The 19,060-nt window shown below is 56.6% G+C and overlaps 1 protein-coding gene across 1 annotated transcript in view; it reads right to left on the reverse strand.

Moving 5' to 3' along the window:
* Positions 1–19,060, reverse strand: part of GALNT14 (polypeptide N-acetylgalactosaminyltransferase 14) — an 81,185-nt gene that overhangs the window by 37,808 nt on the left and 24,317 nt on the right. Inside the window, exons 3-6 of the mRNA XM_021712577.1 lie at positions 11,877–11,975; positions 4,587–4,654; positions 2,482–2,547; positions 2,183–2,304 (exon numbers count right to left, since the gene is read on the reverse strand). Coding sequence (XP_021568252.1) covers positions 2,183–2,304; positions 2,482–2,547; positions 4,587–4,654; positions 11,877–11,975 — 355 coding nt within the window. The remainder of the gene's footprint in view (positions 1–2,182; positions 2,305–2,481; positions 2,548–4,586; positions 4,655–11,876; positions 11,976–19,060) is intronic.

A 19,060-nucleotide genomic window follows, 5' to 3' on the forward strand; every position in this document is an offset into this window, starting at 1 on the left:
TCCAGGAGGGGCCCCAGCTGGCTGTGCAGTCCAGAGGGGCTTCCTGGAAGAGGGAAATGTGGGAAAGGCCCCCGGGGGGAAGGGGTTGTAGGGAGGAAGGGAAGCACACCGGGGACAAAAGATCTTGGCACAGGGCGGGGGCAGACTTGGAGGGGACTCCATGCCCTGATCAGCTTTCCGCCAAATAGCCAGCTCAAGTATATCTCAACCCAGACTGCTTTGATCGAATTGGATCAGAAAGAGGGGAGGGGATCTTCCTAGCAGCACTAAGTGGATGAGTCCCCCCAGTCCCAGGAAACATGGTCCCAATGGGCCTTCACATTAGGTCCAAGTGCGAGAGCCTGGCAAGTGCTCTCCCTGAGATGGAGGACCTGGAAGGATCACCTGCTGTCTTTTGAGCCATTTCATAGTCAGTTCCTCCGACCCCTGAACACTGTTCCTACCAGGCAGGAGCTGGGAGCTTTCAGGAGAGCACGTGGTAGTGACCTGGGCTCAGGAAGATGCTTCTGAGGAAGCACCAGGATTCTGGAGCTGGCAGGACCAGCTGAAGGATACCAGACCCAGCTACAGAACCGCCCTGAGACGGGCTCTGCATCTGTGAAATGGGTATGTGAAACATACCTGGCCCCCTACTTCACAGAACGGTGGCATGAGTGGGTCCCTTGGGAAGACAAAAGAGCTATGAATGCTGGCCGTTGACACTGGTGTCTATGCCACGCCATGCACCGTAGATCAGCAGGGGAGTGCGTGGCCTTCTTGGAATATTAAATAATACTGAGGAAAATTAAATTGTTTTTCACTTTCTAGAGGATTCACTGAGACACGGAGGAAAGACGCACATGGAATTGCACACATGGAATTCCAGAGTAATTTAAGGGAAACAGAGGCCAGGCATTTGGGTCTTGGAGCACCCAGCCCACCTGCTTGGCACAGCCTGGAGGGAGGGTAACAGTGGTCAGGAAGACAGAGGCTCAGGAACCCGGCATGGAGCCTGGTTGGTGCTGCCGCCTCCTCCCTACAGAAGCACTCCTAGGGCCCCCTTTCTGGAACCTTCCATCATTAGGAGAAACAGTCTCTTGCCCAGGAAGCTACATGTGCCATGTGTCCACTGCCCACTGCCAGCCTGTTGGGGTGATGGTCCTGAAAGGTGGTACCTATAGAAACCTAGAAGAAACTTAGCTTATTTTTAGTTTAGTTTTTTTGCCTCAGCATAACCATTAGAAAGCATTCAGACATTCTACTGCAGGACAAGCAGCAGCCTATCCCATCCCCTCTTAGCAAGTCTCCATCAGATGCAAGACCAGGATAGCCCAACCTTTCGATTCATGGTTTAGCATAATAATCTCTAGTACACTTTTAGGTTTTTTGTCAAGACCGAAGACCAAAGATCACCCTTTGGCTGGCCAAAGTCATAAAAGTAATAATATGACCACCTATGATCAAGGAATTTGTGAACTGCAAAAGTCTAACAAGTCTCTTGCAGGAAACCCCCCCACCAGGGTTAACCTAATCAGCCCTTCGTGACCTACGTGACACAAATAAAACCCACCATGGCAGCAATCATGTGACTAACCCACCCATCTGCCTGCTGTCCATTACCTGGCGTCAGTACTTGTGCTTGCCTGCTCTTTTGTGATGACGAGGAGCAGACCACCACCCAATCACCTTAATGATCTTCCTCCATCTAGGGGAATGGTTACAAGGACTCAACCACAAGCAGCCAGCGGCCATTGGCATGGCCGTGTGCTCTTTGGGCTACGGCTGTTGACAGGCTTCCCGGCTTTTGTCCCCTCCCCCTCTCAAGGAGGTGAATCTTTTCTCTCCCTTCTCTTTCTTTTTTTAAATTTACTTTTAAATAAACTTTTCTTTTTTTTTTTTAACCTCTTTGTGTACTGCAATTCTTTGCATTACTCGGATCTCTGGGTTACTGGTACTGCGCCTCCCCTTGGCTTCTATTCATCCACCCACCCTCACCCAGTCCATGCCCTAACAGGTCCCAGGCCTGGTTTCAGTTGCCGTGTGACCCCGGGTAGGCTGTTCCCCCTCAGCTCCTGCGCTTATGCCTTGGGGACGGTCATCCATCCCACCCCCTGCCAAAGGACCCGGGGCCTATGTGATGCTAGGACCCAAGATGGCCTGCAGATGCCATGCACGGCCCCAGCCCTGTCCCCAGTCCACTTACCTCCTTGACCCTGTGCAACAGGGGCTGCAGCCAGTCCCTGTTCACCTCGCAGTGGCTGTCCAGGAAGGTCAGGGTGGTGCCCTGGGCCATATCCGCGCCTCGGATCCGGGACCGGACCAGACCTGCAGTCAGGGACACACCACCCAGTGGGTGCCAGCATCGCTCCGTCGACCAGCAGGTCCACGGGGGAGCCACTTGGCACTCAAGAACCAAACACAGTCGCCCTCACCTTACCCCTCAGCAACCACACCCCTGCAACCCCCCCCCACCCACACACCTGAGGGCACCCACAGGCCTACCTTGGCGCTCACTATTACGTAGGCATTTCACCTTGGGCAACTTGACGAGCTGTCTGCAGTCATCGGCTGCAAAGACAAAGATGATGTGCAGTGAGTGCATGGGGTCGAACTCGGCACAACGCACCTGTGTGCTGCAGGTGACCCTGAGGACAGGTAAGGCAGCCCTGGCCCCACCCCCACCCCCAAAGCAGAGCAAATTCCCTACTCTGGGATGGCGGTTCAGGCTGAGGAGGAGCTGATGGACACTGACACTGCTGTCATTATATAAGGTGACCAATCAGGGCAAGGCGGCTTCCCAGAGTCTGGGTAGGGGACAGTCAGTACAGGTGACTCCTTCACACTTGCTTGAAAATACTCCAGGTAGAAATCCTGGCCTGGTCACCTAGAGACATTTCTCCTTTGCAATAGATCATTCAAGGCATTAGCTCAGAGTCCTCTCACACTGCTGGTCTTATATAAGCTGCTGGGAGGCTGGGGAGGGACAGAGGGATTTGGACTGTCCTCTCGGCTCACGGTAGCCTGCTGTGTGAAGGAATTCGTCAGCTACCTCCCATTACTTGGAGTTGGTTCACCAGTCCCCATGCACAGACCTGTGCCAGAACGGGTGAAAGGCCCCATCCTGGGTGTTTGCATATCACCCCCTGGCTTTCCCACTACCCTTCGTTTCTTTGGCTCCCCAGTTTCTGGCTCTGAACTCCACATCATGGCCCGCCAGCCGGGTTTCACTTTATGTTTTCTGACCTTGACCTCTCTGCCTGGCTCTGAACTTTAAAAAGTAACAGAAAATACTTGCACAAGCTTGGGTACCGTTATGAACACTTTAAATATGTGCATACACTTAACCCTTGTGTTAGCCACGTATACTGTTATCATCCTCTCCATCTTATAGCAAGGGCACTGGTATGCCCGGGCCGATCACCAACTGGCTCACAGCCTGCCAGTGAGGAAGCTCCAGGATGATGCTCTGACAGGGATGTCCTGTCTTCAGAGCATCCAACAGCACCCCTCCTGCCCAGCCCAGGCCACCCCCAGCAGGGTGGGAGTCTCCTTCTCTGAGCTCTTCCTCACTGGGGTAGGGAGGGCAGGTTGCCGAGCCCAGCACCCAGAGTCCTGATCTAACCCTCTGGGTCCATGTCAATGCTTAGTTCTGTCTTACACTCTGGGCCCCCCTGCATCATGCCTGGGGTACCGTGGCTATGCCTGTCCAGCAAGCCCAGTGTGGTGGAGGCTCCCTGCACCTGGTGCCCATTGCTGGTGGGGGTGGGCTCCACCCTGCGGTACTTGGAGCTGCCCCCAGTGGCCACCCTGTCTCCCCGGGTTCGGCACCAGGAAGAGACTGTCCTGCCTGGATGTGGCTGACCCCATGCACCAGGAGAAGGCTCTGAGAGGGAGTGTCAGTACTACCAATACCTGAATTTTGATTGCTTCTCCAATCACTGCACGTTTCAAACTGAACGCACAGATGTCTGGAAAGACCTCCGTGTCTTTCTTGGGGAGAGTGGATTTGGGGTGTGAATGTGGTCCTTTGACGGATTACTGGGGACACAAGGTAAGAAGTGGTGATGGCAGGTGTGTGGGAAGGTTGGAAGCTGGCCCTCACTGTGTCATGGTGAGGGGACAGGATGTCCTGTGGAGGGGTCCCAGGATGGGGCCCACCCAGACCTCCCAGGGAGCGACAGACTGCAGTGGCATGAGGCAAGGAACCCCCACGGCATTGCGTCCAGGTTGTGGGTCCCAGTGTGCTCCTTTGAGCCTTCTGTGTCTCTTCCCATGACCAGGAATGGAGGCTGGGCAGGTGACACATGTTCATGTGCCCACCGCGCACACTCACATGTGCACATACACGTACCCACTGCATATATTCACACACCAACCCGATCGAAGATCGACTCAGATGAGCTGGCTGCATCCTCAAGGACTCACAGCAGGGGACCTAATGAATTGTTTTCTGACTATGAAGCGTGTCTCCTTCTCGAGCCCACCTACAGACTCTCCAAGTCTTCATGCCTGTCACAAAACTAGGCTTGCCTCCTTCCCCAGAAACCTGCGGACACACCTCTGCTGGTCACACAGGGGCTGATCACAGTGATGACGCCATTACTTACGGTCATTGCTGAAGTCATCCACTAATATGATTTCCTGGATCAGGTGCATAGGGGTGCGGTTTAACACGCTGAGAGATGGAAAGAGAAAAAAAAAAACATTGTGATTCCCAGGGGGTAGAACAGATGCGTCAGCCCGCGGTTTAGACAGACACCACCGCAGGTGGGGAATAGAAGCCCGGGGCCACCCAAGGGCTTGTCCAGTGACACCGCTCATGTGTGGGCCAGCGGGATGTGATTCTGCCTCCTCATCTTCGTGAAGGCCTCCGCCACCCACCTTGCCCCCCAGACGGAAGCCCAGGAAGCATTCTCAATGGTCTCCCACTTCCGGAAGCCTCACAGCAAATCAGCGAACGAGACTAGCTGGCTCGCTCACATTTACCTCCTGCAGCCCTACTCTGATTGAACTGCTTTTGTCTGGTTTTTCACTACGGCCTCCACCTGCCCCAGCCTCTCCCAGGTTGACGTGCTTGTGGCCTCCAGAGTGAGTTTTCTGACCACAGAGCTGACTGTGCAACTTTCCCCGTTAATGCAAAGAAATATGCCGACAACACCCAGTGGCTCCCCACTGTCTACACCCCAAATCCTCAGCATGCCCCTCAGGCTCTGGCCATCTGAAGCTGGCCCACGCCCCCAGCCCCCGCCAGTGCCGCCGCCTGCAGACTTCCTGCTCATTCATAACCAAGAGCCTTTCTCCCGCGACCTGAAATGCCCTGCGCTGCCCGCAAGGGCCCATTCGAATGTCGCTTCCTGTCTAACTGCTCTCTGATCCACTTAGTGAGAATGAATGGCTTCCTCCTCTGGGATCTCTCCGCAGTTTGTGTCTGATCCTACAGCTGTTCTCACTTACTGCCCCTGAAGGTTTTGTTGGACCTCATCCCTGTGCGCCCACCTTCCCCTCTGGAGGGTGACACCCCAGGGCAGGACCCTTGCCAAGTCGCCCTCTGTGCTGCCAGAGCCCAGTGCCCGTCTGGGCCCGAGCTGTCCCCTGGAGGGATATTTCCTGCACCCCTATTGTGTGCTCAGTGCTTGGGCATAGGACGGCGAGCAAAGGAGGAGCAAGTCCTACCCTCCAGAAGCTCGAGTCCAGCAGCCGCTCACTACAAGCTGTGTCCTCCTTGACAAGTTACTTTACTGCTCTGTGAAACAAAGCATCCCATCTATAAAATAGGAACAATCATGGTAGAACCTACCCCACAGAGCTGTGGAGGAAATTAAAGGAGAAAACATATAAGGCCTTGAGAGTGCCTGGCACTAAGGTGATAAGGAATGCTGGCAGTGATGGTGATTGGGGCATCAGTTACGATTTCTGCCTTCAGGTGCTCTCCTGTGGGGGGGGGTGTCCACGTGGGGGCAAGGGATGGGCCTCAGCGTTGACTCCGGGGCCTCGACCTCTCTGGGAGGCCTGAATTTTGCCTCTCCTTAATACCTCAGCCACGTGGCCTCTCAACAGCACGCCTGGGCCATGCCAGCCACCGAGGGATACCCTGAGCCCCTGGATGCTGGAGAGAGGTCCAGAGAGGACTCTGGCAGAGGCGCGGTGAGCATCCCTCCCATCAGGAGGGCCAGCTGAGCTCTGATCTGCAGGCCCCACCCTCTCCATGCAGGACGCAGGCTCTCCTGGAAGAGAACTTTGCCAGGAGCGACCATACTCAAGAAGTCTCCATACTCACCATGGCAACCAGCAAGAGGTGGAGAGAGGAGCCCAGCACCCGCCTGGGCCCCCTGGCACACACCCTATACCCCTTGGCCCTGTGTCGGAGCCCGGGACCAGGGAGGGAAGAAAGGCCGCAGCCTTCCCCAGAGGGGGCAGGAGGGGAGCGCGCACCGAGATGCTCCCAGAGAAAACACACAAACACACCCAGCAGCCCTCCAATCAGTGAGAGAGGCAGGCGTGCGCAGAAAACCTGCTGGAAGAATAACCTCTAATGAGGTTTGATTACGGCAGCGGCCTCTCATGCGTTCCCCCCAAATCCCTGCCGGCTCTTTGAAATTCAAGAGTTCTCTTCTGTGCACATCAAAAGGTAGATCGCGTGCAACTATGCACTAGTTGCACGGAGAGATGATTAGCGAATAAAAAATGTCCAGGGTTTAAAACAGAAAAGGAAAAAAAGGAACCGTCAGCAGCAAGTGCTAATTAGACCATTTCCTGGTAGCACCTGGCTTGTTTTGCGCCTCTCATCAGAGCGATTAGAGCGATGGCAGGTCTCCCGAAAAGTGGCTCTGGGCTGGGAAGGCTAAGGTGGGCATGTGCTCTGGGTCCTGGGTGGTCAGAGGGAGAGAGGGTCGAGTCATGCCCAGAGGACCTGGCCCGGCCCAGACAATCCGAAGGCCGCTCCAATGGGCACACCCATCGCCAATCCCACCACCAAACGCTGGCTGCTCCCCTGTTTCTCACTCTCACAACCCCCATCTAAGGCAAAGTAAACCCTCCTTGATGCACGGGGCCCAGGACAGGCGACAATCTTCCCTGCTTCCGCCCACTCGGCCTGCCCTAGGCCCTACTTTGCACAGCTCAGATGGGAAGAGGTCCTCACCTCATGGGCACATGCGGGCCACACCTTGCCTGGGATGGCTCTAAAATGAAGTCTAGGACTCAGTATGCACATGTGGACCACACTCTGCCTAAGATTCTTCTAGAACAGTCTCCCATGTGCACATGCTGGCCACACTCTACCTGGGACTCTTCGAGAATGCAGTCTTCTTTACGCAGCTCACCTCTGTGCAGAGGGTGACTGTGCAGGCACTGTCTCCACCTCCTGCACCCTAACTCCACCTCCTGCACCCATGGGGCAGGGCTGGCTGGGTTCCACGGCAGCGAGCCCTGCCACCCACCGTACAGTCCTGAACCACATAGCCGCTGGTTCACTCTCAGCCTGCGTTTTCTCCTGTAATTACATTTTCCTTGTAAAGCAGGCGATATTAATACTTGACCTACTTCACAGGCTTTTGTGCGTATGAAATGAGGAAATGTATTTGAAATTGCTTTGTGAACTCCACGGTGCTCTGTGCAGGCAGGTTTTATCAAGCACTCCATAAATACCCGCAGAATGAAGACCCAGGGCCGCTGGCAGTTGCGTTTTGCGGTTGTGGAGTGGGGCCGGCTCAGGTTCAAGTGCTGTCTCTGAGCATCCGCCATTCACCAGCTGGCCGCGCTCACAGGGTGCCGAGACTTCCGCGCCACGATTTCTCTCGTTGCATGGGAGGAGAGCCAGGGCCACACACAGGAGGCTGCTCTCCGAACGCAGGGACGGACATGAAACATCCGAAACGAACTACAGCAACACACAGGGCTTTCACTGAGGCTCTCAAAGTGTGGTCTCCATGCAGCACCACCGTTGCCCGGGGCCTTCTTAGGCATGCACGTTCTTGGGTCCACTCCAGGCTTACTGAGTTAGACTTTCTGAGGCTGGAAACCAGGAGGCTGCATTTTAACAAGCCCTCTCGGAGCTTCTGAGGGCTGCTCTCGAGTTTATGAGCCTCTGCCTCAGACACGCCGTCGGCTGGGGCCAGAGGCTCCCACTCGCGTGTTGTCACCTGCACAGGCTCACCATGTGCCAGGCACGGCTCCAAGTCCTTTACCTATCAGAAAGAAATCATCTCTGCAATGATGCCAGGGAGTTATTATTTGCAATCTGTGCTTTGCAGGAAAGGAAACAGAGGCAGAGAGGTTAAGCAGCTTGCCCACGATCACACAGCTGTGAAGGGCAGGGCAGACAAATCTGGCCAAGAGTCTAAATGAGTAACCACCTTAGTCTTAGAGACCCCTTCTCTAACCTAGGACATTACAAAAAGGCAACAGCGAGAAGGCTCAGGACATACAGCAATCCCTTCTGCATTCTCTGGAGCCCCCAGGAGAGGGGGAGGGCTGAAGGGGGCCCCCCCGAGAGGAAGGCACAGTCCTGGCTGTCACAGACCCACGCAGACTCGCCGCAGAAGCTGTGAAGGATAGCCATTCTCCAGGGCCCGGCTTTTCTCTCCCCAAGTGAGGATGTCCTTAGCTCATCCAGGTTCTCTGTCCCAAGTGCTATGCAGGCATGGCAGGGAGGTAGAAGGGCAAGGTCAGTCCCTCCAACATCTTTCTCTCGAGAGTCTGGCGACAGAGCCATCCGGAATTCCAGAAAGTTCAAGGTGAAAGGTACCTTCGAGAAGCTCCTTTTGTGCAAGACAGAGCGAGATAGGGAGTGACTTCACCCAGTCCCCTCTCAGTGGCCAGTAACTGATCTGTGTACCAGGATAGGGAGTGGGAGGAAGGTCCAGGATCTTAAGGCACGGAAGCTTCCATAAATAACCTTTTCTGCCCACCCCTAACATCTATTTCCCCATAGCCGGCTGTCGTCAGCCCTGGTTGTGCACACGTGGCTCTCAGGCCCCAGCCTGTGGTCTGGATATCATGCCTGGGTCCAAGCTGGGTGCCTGGCTTCTTAGGAGGCAGGAAGTAGGCTCTCTGGGCTAGGCCGTCTGACCCATCATGGGTGTCTTCTGAAAAGTACAATGCTGATGGGCCCAAGGCCCTCCCAGAGTGCAGGGCGCCAGGGCCTCGGGTGGCCTCCATCAGACTGGTGGCAGAGAGAGGTCAGCATGCCCGAGGCCCAGCGCCTCTGCCACCCAGCACCTCTGCCATCCCTACTGTGGCTTCGGCCCTGCTCACCACGGGCACCAACTACCCCCTGGGCCCACGAGGAGGCTGCAGATGGAGTGGGAGGCAGAACGCCAACACATTTAACATGCAAACATGGCTGTTGTTATGTGTCATGATTACTCTTATGAAGAGAGGGAGGAGCAGTGGGAGGAGGAGAGATTTACCTCAGAGCCAAGGGCGGGAGTCTGAGTGCACAGTCCCGGTGCCTCACAGAACATGAACACAATGCCAGGGAGGTACATGGGCCTGAGAGCTCTGGCATCATACTGCAATGCCCTCAGGTGTCTGAGACATTCTCAAGTGGGAAGTTCATGGGAAATGTGGTAGCACTAGAAACCTGGACGACCTTTCCAACACCTCATCTTACAGATGCGGCTGATACCCTGCCCAGGTTGCAAGGGTAGGAGGTGGGAGGGTCAGGACTTGGCCTCGGCTCTTCCAACTCCAAGCGTGGCACTCTTTTAAGGCTCTTACAACCTCTTTTCTTAGATCATGTACTTACTCTGCATCTGGCACAGCGCTTAGTCCGTCACTGTGCTTAGTGCGACTAGTATTCCCATTTTCTTGATTGGTAAATGGAGCCAGAGGGAGGTGAAGAGACGGATACGGTAAGTCCTTGCCCTAAAGGAGCTCCGTGGAGATGACGTGTGGGAAAATGCAGCAGTACTAGAGTGAGGCACACACAGGGCCTGGAGGAAGCCCCTGACGGCGTGCTCGTATGTGGGCGTGTGTGTATGTTGGAGGTGGAAGGGCCTGGCATCAGAGAACTCCCTGAAGAATGAGTGAGGGAGGCCAGCCTGCAAAGCCAGGTGCCTCTCAGTGGCTGACAGTGTCCTCATGGAAACATCTGGCAGACATGCCCAGACATGGCCTGTGGGCCCACCACTACCGGCAGGCGGGCGGAGGTGCACTTGGCCTGCTTCAGGAAGCCGCCCTGGTGCCCCAGCAGGCCAGGATGGCAGGCCGCGGACTGACACTTCCATCCTAGCCACCTGCATTCCTTATGTGCCTGCTCAGCCCTGGAGGTCCCGGCCCTCCTCCAGGGGAGCCCCAGGCCACTTGGACCTCGCCATCCCTGAGGTCCCCATTTGCAAATCAGCAAGCAAGGTGCTCTATTCATCACCTGACAGTGACTTGGCACATTTTCTTGTTAAGAGCCAAAGCCTGGTTGGGAAATCAGATTTGAGCTGGGCGGCTCATGGACAAGTGCAGAGACAGGATGGGCAGGCGGTGGGAGGACCCCGCCAAGGACGTCTGGGCAGCAGATGGAGCTGCCCCCTCGGCACGGTGGGAGCTCCGGGCTGGAAGCTGCGTGTCTGGCCAGGTCCCTCCCTGTGTTCGTAGGGGACGCAGTGACTGTGCACGGTGGACATTCATCACCAGTGACAGTTGGAGCTGGAGGCTTGGCGCCTTCGCTCAGGGCGAGCCCACGGCAGAACTTCCTTCCCGCCACCTGGAACGTCCCACGGCCCACAGTCATGCGGGAGGAGCGGAGAGTGGGCCTCGTCTGATGGAAACGACAGGGCGTTTCACTATGCTTGGCCCAGAGCGTCTCATCTCCTTGTCTGCGACATCGGGCACCATCCGATGCACAGCCAGCAGATCGGGAAGGGCTGTGACCAGCTGGGTCACGGGGTCCTTGCTCGGTTGGAGGACGTGGCCGTGGCACCCCGGTCCTAGGGAGGCCGAATGCCACTGCCGGGCCTAGCCTTGCCCAACTCAGGCTGCCGAGGACTCGGAAATCAGAGTGCAAGGGCTAGACACCTGCTTCCCTCTGGTTAGCTAAGTGATTTCACCTCTCCAGCCTCAGTTTCCCTGGCTGTGACGTGGGTGTGGCAATGCCCCCGTCTCCCTAGCAGAGGGCTGGAGTCAAGGTATGTCTGCACAGGGGCAGGACCGAGGAGGCTGTCCTCACTGCCCTGAGAGGCAGGTGCTGCTGGATGGAGGCTGAGAGGGGACAGTGGGGAGGGTGGACACAGGGAGGGGAAGGGCAGGAGTGGGGAAAGGGGCCCAGGGAGAGGAATTCTGGGAAGCCTCCCGGGTGCGGTCTGTATTCTGTGGGAGTTTTGCTGGCGGCTGGGGCTGAAACTCGGACATATCAAGAAACCACGCAGGCCCAGGCCATGCCCAGCAGGACATACTTCTTAGAGCGAGGGCCGGACTCAGACCAGGTGCGGAGGTGGGCAGAGGCTGGGGGGGTACGGGGCTGGAACTGCAGAGAAATAACCGGGAAGGCAGGCCTTGGCCTTGACTGTGGGCTGTTCTGATCTATACCAGCACTGGCAGATGTGTGGGAGACCAGAGGCAGCGGCTGGGTGGGCAGTACCCAGCGGACCCCAGGGGGATGCTGCTGGGGCATGTGAGCAGGCCTCTCAGGGCCTCAGCCCCTTTCTCCATGCGGAGGCCAGGGCCCGTGTTCTGGAGGCAGCCTGGTATGTGGTGTGGGCCAAGGGCTCTAGAACCTTCTGCAAGGCCTCTGTCTTTTTCTTTATCAAATGGAATCACAGCCTGCCACACAGGAACATGAGGAGTGACCGAGCACACGCATGTGACATGTGGAGGAGTGCCTGGGGTCCCCAGCCCAGGACCGAGCCGACACACTGCTCCTGAGTGCGGGAATGGAGCTGGCCCCGGATGCCAGGCCGCCTCACCTGCGGATGGTCCTAAGCAGGGTGGAGCGGGCCTCGTTGTGGAAGGTGATGATGATGCTAGTTGGCAGGAGGTCCGTGCAGTACCCCAGCAGAGTGCACCTGGGGAGGAGAGGCAGGACACGGTGAGGCTCGGGGAAGCGGACCTTAGGGGCTGGAGCCCAGGCATCAGGGTGGCCTCTAGCTGACCGGGCACTTGGGGTCTGGTGGGGCCTCCTGGCTGCAGAGCCCCAGACAAGACCCAGGGCTTCCCCTGACCCCGAGAGGAACAGGCGCCCCGAGGATGACGGAAGCCAAGTCTCCTGCCGCCATGGGGAAACTCAGGCTTGGAGACAGAAAACGAATGTGGTTTCCTGCACCCAGGTTAGTGCATGGTGCTTCCTAGAAGCTGCACCAGCCCAACCCCAGGTCCTGGACTCGGCTCCCCAGTCCATGCCCTCCTAGCCTTTCTGCCCACCATGCCGAGTGAGCGCTGACCCTGCCACACACACCTAAACCTGGCACGTTCAGAGACCCAAACCCTGGCACCAGCACTAAAACCCGATCTTGTAAACACATCCGCTCCCGTGGATTCGGGATTATTTCGTATGACAATTACATCTGGGGTAATTTCAATTTAATACCTCGCTGCAAGTGAAAATTGTAGCCTGCAGCCCGAAAATTACTATAATAATGAAAATAAACCCACCAAGGGAGGCTGGTGCCACCAGGGGCTACCGCTGGGGAGATGCTTCCTCCCGCTTGCCGCTGTGTCAGGGGCTGTCCAATTACAGGGGGATTGGAAGAGGAAGGAGGCACCAGATGCCTGAAGCCGGCGTCTGCTCCTCGCTTCCCCACGCCCCCAAGGCCTGGGGCTTTGCACGTGGGTGCAGATGCCCAGGGTAGGCTTCAGGGGGTCTCAGAATCCTCTGGAACCATTTGCAAACGGCCCATGCAAATGCACGTTTATTTGTTTCTGGAAAGGAAGTTCACCGCTTTCACTGGCATCTCAGAAAAGCCTGTGGTCCAAGACGCTTCCCATCCTCAGCCCTGGTGTGCCTCTGGCATCTCTGATTTTCGGCAATTTTTCCTACAGGAGCAAACACCAGGAGCAGGGAACTCGTTCAGAGAAAGCCTAACTGGGATGCTTGGGCCCCAAGCACAGGTGGGGCTCGGGCCTTCCACGAGGAGGGCCGGAGTCAGGGAAGGAAGGTCCCGGGGCAGAGACAGACAAGGTGAGCCATGACCTTCAGGCCTTCCTGTCTTGACCCCCAGACAACTTCTCACCACATCCTCTCAGCTCCGCCTCCCAGACCCACCCTCCCGTCTCACCCCCAGGCCAGCTCAGGGAAGCTTCATTTCTCACAGGGCCCTGCAGCTGCCTCCCGGGCAGTCTTCCCGCCACCAGGCCCTGTCTGCCTCGTCCTGTCCACCACACAGCTCTGCCAGGCCTTCTGCTGGCTAAGTCCCTCCAGCGGTGCTGGATTTAAAGCCTGAGCTCCCGTTACAGCCTTCCAGTCGCTGCCCGTGTGCTGCCGTAGTCTCAGTGCTCATGCTGTCACTCCTGCGCTCCTTCTCTACCTGAGGAGCCCCTACTCATCCTTCAAGACCCAGAGCAGACATGTCCTCTGCTGTGAAGGTGTTCCCTGCTCCCCAGACAGGGAAGGACCTGCCCTCTGTGCTCCCATCATCCTGTGTGGCTCTCCTTGCTAGCACTTCTCGGGAAGAGACGATCTCCCCCACTTGCAGTGAGTTCCTCTGGGAAGGACTCATGGCTCTGTCCATCTCCACATCCCCGGAACAAGATTTGAGTCACCAGATGCCCGTGTATAAAGAAAGGGAGCAGCCAGGCGCGGTGGCTCAAGCCTGTAATCCCAGTATTCTGGGAGGCCGAGGTGAGAGGATTGCCTGAACTCAGGGTTCGAGACCTCGTCTCTACAATAACTCAAAAAATTAGCCAGGTGTGGTGGCTCGTGCCTGTAGTTCCAGCACTTTGGGAGGCAGAGGCAAGAGGATTGCCTATGCCCGGGAGTTCAGGACCAGCCCAGGCAACTTGGTGAGACCACGTCTCTACAGTAAATCAAAAACTTAGCTGGGCATGGTAGCGGGCAACTTTAGTTCCAGCTACTTGGAAGGCTAAGGCAGAAGAATCGCCTGAGCCCGGCAGGTTGAGGCTGCAGTGTCCGTGAACGTGCCACTGCCCTCCAGCCTGGGCGACAGTGAGACTCCAACTCAAAAAAAAAGGGAGTGAGAAGGGTGGAAAACGATGCATTCCTAGGTCAGCTGAAGACAGCCTCTGCGGTTTCACAGGGTGGAGGCCAGCCTCCCATCCCAGACTCCCACTCGCTAGATCTGTGCCCGTGTAGCCCCTCATGGAGCCAGGCAGCTCGTAGGACCCATACATAGGATAGAGGTGACAGTGTGTGACCACCGAGGTTAAATCTAACAGCCCCACAGGTTCTTGCAATAACGCTTGCAGGCCACCAGCAGCCATGCCATGGGATGCCCAAGCGGCTCCTGGAGAGATGTCTGTGTGGAAAGGACCGTGGCTTCCCATTCACGGCCAGTGCCACCCCAACAGCCATGTGAATGAGCCACGGCGCATGTGCGGCCGCTAGTTCCGGTCAAGTCTCCAGATGACAGTGGCCACAGAAGGCTTCCAAAGGCAGCCCAGGGAGACTCGAAGCCGGAGCTGCCCAGCCACGGTGCTTCAAGCTTCTGATGGCCACGGCGATTCTTGTTTTACTCCACTAAGCTAACCAGGTGAGGTTTGCTGCGCATTAGAGAACCGTGATCTGAAGGGAAGGAGGACGCCTTGGGATGGCCCCTACAAGAAGGCACCTTGGGCTTGATGGCTTTGGACACCGACCTGACTCGATCAGGAGAAGCCAGGAGGGGTGCAGGTGGCTGGCCAAGGTGGAACTGGGGGGCATCCTTGGTTGGCAGGTGGCTGATCCTTGGGAGCACGGAGGGGCTTGGAGAGGCCCAGGCAGAGGGGAGGCGGCTGGTGTGGGCAGCACCAAGAGGAGCACTGTGGTCATCAGGGAGGGGGAGTCATCTGTCTCTCTAAGGAAGGAGAGCGGTCAGAGGGCTCGGCAGAGCCTCCTGGTCTCTCCATCAGAGACAGAACTACTCAGAAGCGCCACTGCCCAGACCAGGGTGTGTCCAGTGACCGGGCCCCATGTTTGTCCTGGCTGCTGTGGCCCATGGGGGGAGATGCCATGAAACCCCTTTGCAGCTCCAGGCCCCAGGCACTGCCTTGGGGACAGCTTCTCTTTCCACATACTGGAGGCTGGGGAACCCCAAGTCCCAGTTTTTGTGATATGAGTTATTTGGGCACAAGTCATGGGGAGGAGGGTGGTACTGAGAGTTGTTGTCTGCCTAGAGAATTTTTGAGGACGGGGCCACTTGACCTGGCTTAGAGGCACCAGTTGGAGAGGTAAGCTGACCACAAGGCCACAGACCTGCACATATGGATAGGCAGAGATGCAACGTCGCCTATAGCGGTGAAGTGGGCTTCGTGGAGGAGGAGGCACGGGGTCTCATAGGGTGAGGGACAGAATCCCAGGGCCAGGCACAGGTCTGGGCCCGCAGACCATGTGAGGCTGCTCATGAAATCCTAGCCCTGGTGTCAGGACACCACAAACCAGCCATGGGTCCCTGGTGAATTTCCCCTCTCGGGGCTACTGTCTGCACATCTGTCGGGGGGCAAGGCTGTCCTCCGAGACCCACATGCCAGAGGCTGGTTCACTTGAGTGGAATGTCGCCAATGCCACCCTGTAGCCGAGCCTCAACTGTGTCACTGGGCAGCTGTCGTTACTTTTCTAAGTGTCAGTTTCTTCATCTGGAAAATGGGAACAGTTCTTCACTGGAAGATTTGTCCCCTGGACCTTTACTATACTAGGTAATAACAGACACTGACACATAGTGACTGTGGGTATTTTTAATGCCTGTCCGAGTCTTGTAGGGGCTAGAGAGGCATCCTTGGCCAGTGGTCCCAGCCTGTCCTGCCAGGGGGTCGGGATGCTGAGAGTCAGGAAGAGGAGGAGAGACCAGGGACTGTAGATCCATGTGAGTGGACAGAGCCTGGCTCTGATGCCTGGATTTGAATCCGGATGTGCTAGGAGCTGGCTGTGTGCCCCTGAGTTCATCAGATACCTTCTCTGAGCCTCATTTTTTTTAAGAGACAGATCTTGCTCTGTCACCCAGGCTAGAGTGCAGTGGTGTGATCAAACTACTGGGCTCGGATGAGCCTCCAGCTTCGGCCTCCCAAGGTGCTGAGACTATAGGTGTGAGCTACCACATCTATAAGCCTCAGTACTGTTCCCTGTAAAATGTGGATAAATACAAATTCTTGGTGTGAAGACTGCAGACGGCGCACACAGAACAGTGGGCGCTTAATGGGTGCTGAGTACATGGCAGCTAGACTCACCATCACAACTGGAGAAACCAAGCCCCCTGCCACTCAGTGTTTATGGACTAGAATCACAGGGAACCCCTGAGTTTACAAAAGGAAGGGACAGTGGAGACGACCCAGTTCAATCCCCTGGATGGGGTTGGCCTTGGTGATACAGCGGGTATTGGCTGGAGCCCAGGTGGTTGTCTCTGGCCTTGGAGGCCCCCAGCCTCCTGGGCTTGAAGGCAAAGGCCTGGCCTCCACCCATGGCTGGCAGGAATTCCACGAGCTGCACAGGCCAGGTGTGGAGGGCGGCGGCAGGGCAGTGTCTTGCACCCCAAAGGCTGGAAGGTCCCCCGGGAAGGACCTTCCTACTACCCGGCCCATAGCCCAGGAAGCCCGGGCTCAGCCCCTGCCCTGGGCGATGTCACAGCAGGCTGTGAGAGCCGTCACTCCACAAATGAGCTCGACAGAGGCTCAGGGTCCTGTGCAAGGTCACATACTTGAGGGCACTGGGGAGCCAGGTTCTGTGAGCCCTCCCCTGGCACTGGTGCCCAGAGTCCTGTGAACTCAGCCAGCTCAAGGCCTATGAGCTCTGGGCGCTGGTGCTGCAGCAACTGCCTGACTCAGCCCACACCCGAGTCACCTGTGGTCCAAGGCAGCAGCGAGGCTGGGAGGCCATGAGAAGTCCCACAGCTGGACACTGTGCAGAAAGGGCTTTCTGCAGTGATATCTAAAACATGAATCAGACCACGAGGTCTAATAGGGGCACGAGGGAATAGAAGCCCTGCCAGTCCCGGGCTCCGGCGCCGGCGGACGGACGAGAAAGCATCTGATTATTTATTAAAGGCTTGGGTTTACTGGAAGAAGAGCCAGTGAGTGGGAAAGACAGGTGGGGGTGGGGGACACCCCACCAGCTTCCAGGAGTGAGAGGGCGGGCGGGCCCCTTGCTGTGAGGGGAGACAGACTCCCTGGGTCCAGGCCTGAAGGCCACGGCAGCTCACCAAGAAAAGAAATGGAAATAACCAGGCCTGGGTGGGATGCATTGAGGGACGCTGAGTTGCTTGGAGCTGGGGGGTGATGCCACGGCTCAGGCCTCCATTCCCAGGAGGGATACCAGCACCCACCTCTCAGGATGTCTTTCTCTTTTCTTTTTATTTTCTTTATTTATTTTTTCCTTTAAAGAAAACTCAGCCGGGCGCAGTGGCTCACACTTGTCATCCCAGCACCTTGGGAGGCCAAAGTGGGAAGATGGATTGAGGTCAGGAGTTCAATACCAGTGTGGGCAACATAACGAGACCCCATCTCTACAAAAAATTACAAAATCAGCTGGGTGTGGTGGTGCACACCTGTAGTCCTAGCTACTTGGGAGGCTGATGTGGGACGATCCCTTGAGTCCAGGAAGTTGAGGCTGCAGTGAGTTATGATAGCACCACTGCACTCAAGCCTGAGTGACGAAGTGAGACACTGCCTCTACAAAAAAATAAAAAAATAAATAATAATAATAAAATAACAAAGACTAGGTTTCCCCAAATTCAGCTGGCTCTCCAAGTGCTCCCTGGACCTGCCAGTCTCCCGAGTTGCAAGGCCACTCACCCACTGAAGGGATGTTCTGAGATGCTGGCCCCAAGGTCTAGTGTGGGTCAGCTCCTGCTTCCTCTATCCAGTCTGCCACTCCCTCCCGCCTGGCCTCACCCTGCCCCACACCTGAACAGGTGACAACGTGGGTGTATCTGAAACACACTCAGTGAGAGTCACTGTCAGTCACACAGTCCTGTCACAGTGTACACAATGCCTTTGTCTCCCCAAGCTCACCAATCCTGGCAGAAGCCTGTAAAGCTGCGTGACGAGACCATCGTCACTCCAGGTCATAGCGAGACACAGGCTGGTAGGGTCCACTGCTTGTGGGCAGGGGCTTGGACCAGGCCCTTGGACTCCCGGATACCCGGGCCTCCTCCTGCAGCCCACTGCCTCCATGGAAGAAAAGACTCAGTCATACATTATAGTTGTTCCTGAGCGTGGAGCCGGGAGGCAGGGCCGGAGAGGCTGACCACAGACTCTGACACAGAGAGGCGAGCACAGTCATTCTTCCTAATGTGGCTCTGTCGGGGATGAGATTAGTCTTCCTCTGGCATCTCAGAGAGGACTCCAAGGACAGTTAGCTACGGGAAAGGTCCCGCAGAAACACAGGCTGAAATGGAAATAACCAGGCCTGGGTGGGATGCATTGAGGGACGCTGAGTTGCTTGGAGCTGGGGGGTGATGCCACGGCTCAGGCCTCCATTCCCAGGAGGGATACCAGCACCCGCCTCTCAGGATGTCGTTCAACGGTTACCTCCTGAACCCCTTCTGGCGGGCACCCTGCAAAGCACCCTGTATATTCGGTGCTTGCGGTCACCCTGTCAGGCGGCTATGAGTTTACAGATTCACTAGTGAGGAGATTGAGGCACAGACGGGCAAGGGACTCACTCCAGCTAGCACAGGGTATTTGAACCAGGCTCATGGGTCCAGCGTCCTTGCCACATGCTGTAATGCCAGACTGTTTCAGGTGTTCGTGAAGTCTCACGTGCCCACACTCCGGTCACTGTGAGAAGCCATTTCTACTGTGTTTCAGAGACCAGCAGTTGTGCGGCCTGCCCGGGAACAGGACGAGTTGCAACCCCTGGGTGGTAGGGAGGATGGGAAACTGCTGGCTGAACCCCCACTGGGACACCCAAACAGGGGCTCCCACTGGACCCCGAGTGGGCGGGTGAGGATGTGACCTCTATGAGGCCGGATGGGTGGCTCATGAACATCAGTTGCTAAACAGGAAG

This window comes from Carlito syrichta, unplaced genomic scaffold, assembly GCF_000164805.1.
Source record: "Carlito syrichta isolate Samal-C Ts95f unplaced genomic scaffold, Tarsius_syrichta-2.0.1 Scaffold303375, whole genome shotgun sequence".
NCBI lineage: Eukaryota > Metazoa > Chordata > Mammalia > Primates > Tarsiidae > Carlito > Carlito syrichta.